Source organism: Echinops telfairi, unplaced genomic scaffold (genome assembly GCF_000313985.2).
Source record: "Echinops telfairi isolate 266 unplaced genomic scaffold, ASM31398v2 ScPeMD7_17;HRSCAF=63, whole genome shotgun sequence".
In the NCBI taxonomy this organism is placed as follows: domain Eukaryota; kingdom Metazoa; phylum Chordata; class Mammalia; order Afrosoricida; family Tenrecidae; genus Echinops; species Echinops telfairi.
In genome coordinates this window covers 5,838,914-5,849,390 of record NW_022103914.1, presented here as the reverse complement: position 1 = coordinate 5,849,390, position 10,477 = coordinate 5,838,914, and the positions used below count along the sequence as shown (strand labels likewise).

The 10,477-nt window shown below is 47.0% G+C and overlaps 1 protein-coding gene across 1 annotated transcript in view; it reads right to left on the bottom strand.

Annotated features, from left to right (window-relative positions):
- NRROS (negative regulator of reactive oxygen species) overlaps positions 1-1,674 on the bottom strand; it is a 5,234-nt gene extending 3,560 nt beyond the window's left edge. Inside the window, exon 1 of the mRNA XM_004712262.2 lies at positions 1,567-1,674. Within this exon, the coding sequence (XP_004712319.1) occupies positions 1,567-1,674 (108 nt within the window). The remainder of the gene's footprint in view (positions 1-1,566) is intronic.
- Between the last annotated feature and the right edge of the window lie 8,803 nt (positions 1,675-10,477).

Sequence of the window (10,477 nt, the reverse complement as noted above, 5' to 3'; positions counted from 1 at the left end):
TCCAGAGCATTAGCCTGAAGCTCTCGTTCATCACACTGCTATCACGATCCCTGGAACATCTGTCCTCAGGATAACAGAGGCACTGCCCAGTATCCCACAGGCCTGTCGACTCTTCCTTCTACCAGCATTTTTGCCTGGGAGGCTTCCCGACATGGATAAATACTGAAGCTTTGAGTTCAATGCCACCTCAAATGTACAGAATTGCATAGTACACTTGGGAAGTGAGGAGTAGAGACCTGTCAGTGGCAGAACTGGGTCCAAAGCCCAGAGCTCACTGTGTCCAGCATGGCCCTCTTCTGGAACCCCACTCTGCTGCGGCTGTTCAGGTCGAAGGCAGGTTGGATTGGGTGACCCTGGTCTCAGGGCAGAAATCATGCAGGCCTCCGGATTTGGGAGCTCAGTACAATGGCTTTCAAGGCTGGCAAACCATTAGGCTGCAGGGTATCAGGCATGGGTCCAGGAACAAAAGCTTTTAAGTGCTGTGATCAGCTTAGGCACAGAAACAAGCAAACCAGAGAAGGTACATATCCTTCTGAGCATAAGCATGGCCACGGCGGCACTGAGGAACAGCCTCTGGAAAGAGACAAGGACGGTCCCCAGAGCCGATGGAGAGAGAAACCTTCCCTGTGGGCTGGTGCCAGGAATTCTGACTTCTGGCCTCTCAAACTGTAAGAAAATAAATCTCTGTTCACTAAAGCCACCCACTTATGGTGATTTCTGTTAAAACAGCACGAGGTAACTGAGATAAGCTATGAGTGCTATTGCAAAGGGTGGTGGAAAAATCAGATGGTGCCTGATTATCAGAAAGAATGGTGTCTGGGGTCTTAAAGGAAAGGCTTGTCTCCAAACAAGTAGCCATCTAAATGAAGTGTCAGCTAAGTCCACACAGAAGAAGCGCACCAGCCTCTGTGATCCAAGGACTGTACATAACAAGATCCAAGACTGGAGGAGAGAATGGCATTAGAGCTTAAATTCTGAACGCCTGGGTTGCAGAAGCTATGGATGACAGTGAAACCTCAAAATCCGTTGTGGGCCCCACACGGATTAAAGAATCGTCTCTAACGATGGACCAGGGATGTGAGAAGCCTTGCTATCGGAGAGAGTGCATTGGAAAATGGAATAATGCAGATGTAATTAGATTAAATTTTAACACCTCATTTGTTCTCCCTTTTGACACATTTAAAACTGTTTTTGTTTTTAATATTTTCTGCTTGAGCTTTTCACTGTTTTGTTATTGTTGTTGGACTTTTTGGGGGGTGGATTTTTTTGTATATGAAATCAAGGGTGGGTAATCCTCAGAGAGAGTAACTGAATTACTAGTTATGACACAGGAAGTTGGGGTGGGGGTGGAACTAATAATCGTGAGCACAAAAAAAGAAGAAAATATTCTAATGGAATGTGGCGATGACGGCACAATTCTTTTTAATCTGACTCATCCATTGAGTTGTAAAAAGAAGAAGAATGGATCTGTCGAGTTCTTTTTACATACTCCTCAGCTTGCCCAACCGAGCAAACCTGGTTCCCACGGGAGCAACAGACAACCCGGGGCTCCAAGGGCAAACTCACCAGTCTGCAGGGCCCTGCAGAAGCTGCTGCGGCCATTCCACTTCTGGTCCCCCAGTCCATGGTCAGGAAGGGAAAACCCAGGCAGAGCCAAAGAGGCAGCAACTCCATCTCCAGTGCAGCCCTGGGGACAGAGGGCAGAGAAGAAGTACATAAGAACCCCCTGAAGGCTGGCTTTGCACCCCATGCACACTGCCTGGTGTCAAGAGCCAGTTCCCAGGTTCCTGTGGTCTTGGAGGCGCATGGTCAGCTAGAGAGGGAGAGCCCCGGATTCTCTAAATGCTCGACGTAGCCAATAGTTTCAACCTTTCACCGAAACTGTCACCAAACACTCCTTTTTGTTTTGCCTCTACCATTGAATGGGCAAGTGAGTGAACCTGGAAGCTCCCGAGAGTCCAGCAGCAGCAAAGAGACAAGGAAGACTGGAGTGACCAGGTCTCCAGCCACTTAGGGTTCGCTGCGTTTGGCCATTCTGCGGAAACGTCCTTCCCAGTGGCTCCCGTCTGCCTGATGCGTGACATGAGCTCAACATGTATTGGCTGAATAAGCAATCGGCGGATCAGTGAAAGGTGGACTGTGGTTGAAGTCTGAATTGTAGCCTCTGGTCCAGCAGAGTCATTAGTGGTCTTGCTGGCATAAGACTTAGAAGAGAGTAGATCTCATTTATTAACTCGTGTGAACAGAACCCTTTGAAAACGGATATTTTGTCTGAAAGAGGTGGGGGAAGGGAAGGGAAATGGGAAAAGGGGTTATCAGCCCTGTTGCCTGGACAGGTCAGGAGCCATGAGGACGCTTAAAGATACTTGAACACCAACACAAGTTTAGAGCGACGAAGACACTTAGGGAAGATGGAATAGGTCCACGCCATCACGTTGTTACAGGTGCACAGACAAGTGTAAAGGCCCTGGTGTGACAAATGGCCTTTTGGAGGTTTCAGGGCAGGCTAGTAGAAGCAGTCCGCAAGGCTCCATCCCCAAACGAGCTCTTAGGGAAGGTTGTAAACGGAACCCATTGGCTACTGTTTCTGCTGCTGCTGCTCTCTGGGAACTGACTTACCCCCCCCCTCCTTGGGAGAACTGATGACTCAGCAGTACCCCACCCCACCCCCAAAGCTCTGCGATGCTCTGGACCAGAATGAAGTGGTGGTCCCAGGATTCCATCTGCCCACCCTCGCTTGGACATCTGCTCAGGTCTTCTCCTGGGCCAGCAGCACCAGCGCTGAGCTGAGCCTCCTCCCCCATCACCCAGAGCTGCAACCTTCAGACTTTGCTGCCTGACACACTGAGGCCATCTTGAGTCACTCCCCTGGCCCCCTCGTCATAGTCATTTACCGTCAGAAGGCTAATCTACCAGCCTGGCCAGATCTGAATCCTCATCAGTGAAAACAGAGTAATCGAAAAGCTAAGTAACCAGGTCGGTCACCTTTAACCTTCCTCGCAGGCCAGGCCAGCTCTCCTTGTCACCGAGAGAGCCTCCATCGCAGACTCTCTCAATTCTTGCTGGACACTGGGAATCCCCGTCCGTGTCTGCACCTGTGCACCTGGGCACGCACAGGGCCCAGATGGAGAAGCAGTGCCACATGGGCTCCTGTGCTCAGAGTCCTCCCAGCCCCTCTCCCTCTCCACACACCTGGAAGCTGGGATCACTGCGCGCCCTGACGGAAGATTGTCCAGTTTAGCGAGTGATAAGAACCCCAGTTAAATGTGAATTTCAGATTAGCAACAAGTAACTTAGTATAACATCTTATGTATTCTCTCTCGAAGAGCCAGGGAGACAAAACCTTGGCCCGTCCTCCCGCCCCCACCCCCTGCCTCCCTCCATCAGGTTTGGAACAGTGCTTGCTTCTGTGACATTGACCCTTCTAGGAGAGCCCGCCCCACCCATCCAAATGCCCAAACTAGCTGCGGCCGTCCTTCCATGAAAGTGTCAGCTCTCACAGCGGGATGCTGGGTTGGCCTGATGGTATGTATGTCCAGGAGTCTAGGTTTACTTTTTCTAGATCACCAAGCATATTTTTACGGATTTACAACATATCTTCTCTTTTCTCCTAAATGTGGCTAACCAGCCCCGATCAGGGTCCCCAGCTACAAGACGTTACAGATGACAAAAGCTTGAGTGTGCAAGTAAGGGACTGTCCCGCTTCACTCCTGTCTCAGACACCTCTTGAAATCTCTATGTATGTCAAAATCTAGCGTGGCTCATTTTATTACACTCTTGACTGAGTAATAGAAGCCGGTGCAAACCCGTGATGATGGGTGACACATGCAATCATTTAAATGAGGTTATCTGGAACCTCTCCTGGTTACAATAAAAAGGCCGGAATAGATGGCTCGGCTTTCATGGACTGTGGTCCCCTGAGGGAGTCTGAGTTAGTACAACTCATTCACTCACTGCCATTGAATCAATTTTGACCCGTAGGGACCCGATAGGGCAGGGTAGAACTGCCTCTGTGAGTTTCTGAGACTGTAGATCTTTCTGAGAGTAGAAAGCCTCATCTTTCCACCACAGAGCAGTTGGTGCTTTCAAACAGCTGACCTTGTGGTTAGCAGCCCAACACAATAACCCACTACACTACCAGGGGTCCCACATGAGTAAGTACAAAGGCACTACAACAGAGCCAGGATTCAAAGCACTGTTTGAATAAGTGCTAGGGCTCCTGTGTCGGGGGATCATTGGGTAAATACCCTAAACCTATATCAAATCGGAGATCTTGACATGGGAAGCAGCAGCCGTGACAGACTTTCCGTCTATCTGTCCATCTTAACCCATATCACAAAATCAAAGTGTCCATTTCTGGCGTGGAAGCTGACACGTTCCATTCTCTTTTGTATAGAGCCTATGAATCCTATATATTGTTTTATCCAGTTAACAATTTCTAGAAGATATCTTCTTTGTGTTCCGTCATCAGGATCAGGACTAAAGCCAGAGATTGAACTTCTAACTGTGATAAGCTTTAGGGGGCTGCGGATGCAGGTGCTAACAGGAGACAAGAGTATGCTCTGTGTGACTTGGAAATGGTAAGGTCATAAATCCTACCTCATGTTCAAGTGGAATCTTCTTAGTGTTCCATCTATGCGCTCTTTCATCTGCTAACTAGCCTGACCATCTCCAGTCATTACACATTGTCTTAGCCGGTTCTTCTCTAAGAAGCCCTTGAGGTATTAACACCTCAAATGCTAGGTAATCAGTCATCAGGCGGCTGTGCATTCTGGTTGGTTATCATGGAAACGTGTGATTTAGCCCCACACCTGACCCATGTCGGAAGAGAGCGGGCATTCCTTGTGAGGCAGAACATCAACATGGCCTTTGATCTGGCTTTTCTCCATCCAGACCTGATAGTAATGAATAAGTGTTGAAAACAGATCTATTTCATAGAAGCTACATAAATTATGACTGTATTCTGAAATAAGTGAGCGCTAACAGTGAGGAAGAAGAATGCACATGAGCTGCAAAAGTTGATCTTTGTTTTAGAAATGATGCTTAGTTACTTCTCCAATTTGCATAACATTTAAAATAGGGAGGATATCGGCCCAGTCAACCCAATTTAAGATAAACGACCGACCTAAGGGCTGTGTGAAACAAAGAAAGACGTGGGAGCATTCCCCCCTCTGGGAAGGGCATGCCCAAGCTGTTAGCAGAGACTGGGCTTCCTCATTCACCTCCATGGTCACATCACTTCTGGACCCAGGACTGCTTCGTTGACAAACACATGCCAGCCAACAAAGAATATCAGGGTAAGAAATTAGTGGGTGAACTTGCTTTTGAGGTGAACAGGAAGAGCGGGTGAGTGAACCCTTTGGGCTGTTTTTGTCCACCTCTTAAACCAAAACAGAAACAACAACAAACTCACTGCCACTGTGTCCATTCCAACTCACAGCAGCCCGCCAAGTCAGAGCAGACTGCCTTCGGGGGTTTCTGAGACTGTGACTCTGTATGGGAGTAGAGACCCTCATCTCCCTCCCGGGGAGCAGCTGGTGGTTTCAAACTGCTGTCTTGGTGGTGAGTAGCCTAACCTGTAACCCACTCTACCACCAGGGCCTCTTCAGAGTCCTGAAATTTCTATTTTATCAAAAACACAATAGTCAAAGTAGTTCAGGAGTACAGTGGCATCGCTATTTCTATCTGACTGGCCCTTTGACTATTAAGCATAGAGACTCATTCCTCACTTATGACCTGCTTAGAGTCCAAGGATCAAGTAGGGATGGAAAAACTGACACGATGCAAAATGAAGAATGATCACTTCACATCATATGACTGTATCATTACAGAACTATCAAATTATTATACAACTAATGCGTTTCATCATTATTCAACTAATGCGTTTCATCAAATGTCACTGTTCTATACCTACCAAGCCCTTGAGAATCAAGACAAGTTTAACAATCACAGCTAGTACCACTCTCACCACATACCCTGGTGTTATGATTACCAGGCATATGTCGCTAATGCACCAGACAGGTAGATTTTTCACTATTGTTGTTGATGCAAAATGTTGAGATAGTTGGCAAGTGTACTACTTTTCTCAAATGTACATTGATTTTTCTTTATTAATGTGGCAGCTACATAATCTGTCAACTTGCGCAGGGTGGAGTCTTGCCTGTCAATCAGGTCGCAGCTTGATGACCGCATTTGAGGTGGTAGAGAGATAAACAGCTCACTAGAGGCACGGCACTCTCTCTCTGCTTCATCTTCTGCTGACAAGACAGATGGAGCTATGTTGATGGAGCCAGAGCCCTGGAGCTGGCAGAGCCACGGGGAGACCCACGCCAGCGCTGAGATGCTTCCACCACGACTGAACCCACAAGATTTTCCACCCACTGGGCTGTGATCTTCCTGCACTCAGCGTCATTGCATGTGTTGTGTAAGTCTGAAGAGGAATTTATATACTGGTATCAGACATATGGGCTAATATTGGACTTATGTACTTGATCTGGACTGGCCTAGGATGTTTTCTTAATATATACAATTTCTCTTTTTTTAAAGCTCTTTGTTATACACATATGAGTGCCTCTGGATTTGCTTCTATAGTTAACCTGAACTAACACAGTTAATAAACTATTTTTTAATGAATTTTTAAGAGGATATTAAAGCCCATGTACCACCAGGGAAAGGTCCATCTACAAAAGGTTTGGGAATATTCAGGAGTAACTCTAGTCTGAGCTGGGTTTTGCTTTGCCTGGTTTATTTTTTAGTAAAGGATGCTAGAGGTCTAATATCGAGGGTGCATGGAATACTAAAATACCCCTCAGGAGAGTGGGTTTGCTTCTTACGAATGCTTCTCTAGGCAAGCCCTTGGCTGCTATTGCCACCAGATGCAGCTCTTGCCTTAACTGGGACTGTGACCACTGTACTAAAAGCTATTAGCAAGCGTTAAAATGGGTGCAATACATAGATTAGTAAGGAATGGAGATTTTTCTCTTCAAAATAATCAGATAAATAGAAAAGGCTGCAAAGACAGAGATCTACTGGGGAAAGTGAGTAGCTCCGTGCCCTCCAATCAACTCTGACTCACGGTGATCCCATCGCACAGGGGAGGGCTGTCCCTGTGCGTTTCCAAGAGGGTACCTCTTCATGGGAGTAGCAAGCCCCATCTTTCTCCCACAGAGTGACTTGTGGTTTCGAACTTCAGACCTTCTGAACTTCAGAGTGAGTAGTACCAATAACACCACCAACAACCCAAATTCACTGCCATCAAGTCGATTTAGATTCACCTCAACTCAAACTTAAACTCACTGCCAATAAATCTGTTCGGACTCAAACCCCTCTAGGCAGAGAAACACTGCCCCTGTGGTTTTCCAAGGCTGTTACGTTTTATCGGAGTAGAAAGGTTCATTTTTCTCCCACAGTACTGCTGATGGTTTTGAACTGCTGACTGTAAGGTCAAGTAATCCACACAAATTGCCATGGTTGTATTATTTATGGGAGCAGAAATCCTCATCTTTCTCCTACTGAGTAGCTGGTAGGTTTGAACCACTGACCTTAAGGTTAGCAGCCCAATGCCTATTGGACAGCTCCACCATTGCGTGTGAGTAAATTCTGACTCCCAGCAACCCTGACAGATGGGAGAACTGCCCTAAGGTTCTACTCTTTATGGAAGCAGGCTGCCACATAGCTCTCCCACAGAGCAACTGGTGGGTTCGAACCACCAACCTTTCGGTTAGTCAAGTGCTTAACAAATGCCATGTTGTATGGCCTCAGGGAGGAACTCTCCAGAAGCATGGGGAGCAGATGGTACCAGACTGAGGGCTTCACAAGAAAGGGAGGTGTCCTTTGTTGGCAATGAAAGAGCAAATCCCACCTGGGATCCTGGAAGCCAGGGAAAGGTCACCTTCCACAGAGAACAGAAAGCCCAGCCTGGGACCACTTTCAATGAAGCATTTGAAAGCCTCTGGCAAGCAGCTTGGGCCTATCTGCTTCTTAGCCTAAAATTAGGGTGACTGGAACCTTTCCCACCTGTGCAAACATGGCATCTCCTGGAGAGAAACACCTTGACCTTCCGAGTCTCTGGTGTGCCATGCTGGGAAGGACATTTGCCAAAGTGTTTACCTTGAGTCCACTGTGGGGGAAACCAGCAGACCGAGCCGGGCTGTAAGCTGGCTTACACTCTTGAAAAAAGCCAAATAGAAAATGACAGTTGCCACCTAGTTGATTTTGACTCCTGGGGCCACATGGGTCAGATGACAACGGTGATCCCCAGGGCCTTCAGTCACGGATCTTCTGGAAGTGGCTGGCAGGGCTTTTTTCTTCTGAGGTCCGTTTGTGTGGACTTGAAGCCCTAACCTCTCGTTAGCAGTCAACCAAAGCCAAACCAAACTCACTGCCACGGAGGCAATGCTGACTCATAGTGACCCTCTAGGATAGGGTAGACCTGCCCCTGTGAGCTCCCGAGCCTGTAACTCTTTAGGGCAGTAGAAAGCCCTGTCTCTCTCCTGAGGAGCAGCTGCTGGTTTCAAACTGCTGATCTTGCAGTTAGCAGCCCAATTCGTAACCACTACACCACCAGGGCTCCTGGTTAACAATCAAGGTTAGTCAAAGCAAAACAAGACAACACGGAAAAAGGTGAGGGGCTAGGGAAAGAGACAAACGGTCTAGGAACGCCTGAGTCTGTCTGCCTCAGATGGGACAGGGGTGGGGGTGGAAGGTCACCTTTCCCCTCTCCCTTTTAGCTCTTCCTATGGCCCCTCCTGGCCACAGTGTGTGGAGCCCCACTTAGGGCCCTCCTTACTCCAACTTCATTTCCTCACGTCCACAAATGAGTCAGCCGGTTTCCCTATGTGGTCAGGGTCAGCCCTTTCGAACCAATAGAGGTCAGTGCACTCTGCCCTGTTCCATGGCCACAGGATGCATCTTGGCCGCAGGACTTCAAAATGCAACTCTGTCCCCCATAGAGAAGACAATGCCTTGCTCTGATGTAGCCTGGGGAGGGGGGGCGTGAAGGGTTGGAGGGATGTGGGGGGGAGGGGGGGCGGAGGGTTGGAGGGATGTCTCCTTTGTACATGAATCCACATCCACCACTCACTGTCATCAAGTTGATTCTGACGCATAGTGACCCTATATTAGGTTTTTCAAGGCTGGTAATCTTTACAGAAGCAGACAGCCTCATCTCTCTCCCACGGAGTGGCTGACGGGTTTGAACTGCTGACCTTGTGACTACCAGCTCAACTTGTAACCTAATAATTCTTATTTTAAAAAATGACACAGTAAAAAACCAAGAACAAAGTTGAAGTATGATCTGTTTAGAGCAAAGCTGGTGAATGTCAATTTTTTGTAGTGATCAATGGAATTTTACAGTAAGTGTTGAATAAGTTTATTGACTCATTTTCTTTGTTGCAGAATATGTGGCCCCGTCCTTTACAGAAAGTGTGGTCCATTGTAAAAATCTTGAATATGCTGCATCCAATAAAAATTGCAAACAAAGAAATAAATAAAAACAGCATAGCAGGTCAATATTATCCCCCTTTTGCATCGGTAAATTGAGGCATGCAAAGGTTAGGTAGCCTTTGGGCCTTCTGCTAAAGTGTTAAAGCTTGACTTTAAAGGCAGGTTTGAGTCCAGTATCAATTCAAATTTGATCCTGTGAATCCCCGCCACCTGAGATGCTCCTTATCCTCCTCTAACTCCATCACTTCTTACGCATGTTTCCTCCGTAAGAAAGATCTTGTACCTGGTCTTCTCCACCCGCCAAGCTCCTAGTAACTTAGCATTGACATTGACTTAACATGATTATACAGTAGAATCTGCAAAAGTCGGAGTCTGGGTAAGGCAGAAGCTGTCAGAGAAGGAACTCAAATATTTTCCATGAACACAAGCAATAGAAAAGTGCTAAGACGGCACCCTGTCAATGATGGAAACTACTTAAGACCTTGACAAACAAGGCAGTTCTATCTCGTCCCAGATCTCACAGGCTTCGTTGTATTTTTGAATATGCAGCAAAGTCGAAAGCATTAATAGCAAGGTTGTACAGTGGTTACCAAGTAGGCTACTAGCCACAAGGTCAGCAGTTCGAACCCACTAGACAGTCTGCTGGAGAAAGGTGAGGCTTTCCACTCCTGAAAAGAGTTACGGCTTCAGAAGCCCAGAGGGGCAGTTCTACTCTGTCTTAGAGGGTGGCTAAGAGTCAGATTAGACGTGATGGCAGTGTGCTGGTTTGGGATCCATCCTTCAGGCCATCTACTCATTTGATGTATTTCATAATAAATTAGATTCATCCATGCAGTTCCCCCAAGTATTTTAGTTTGTATTTCAAGTAACTTTTTAGAAAAATGTTCCTACTTTCTCAAATTTCCTAGTCATTTAATTGAAGAGCATCCTGAGAAGGCCAAGTCAGCTATTTTATTTTTTTGGGGGGGAAAGTTCCTGAATAAAAAACTTTTAATTGATAGCCACTGCCAGAATGAGGAGAAACTGACTCAGA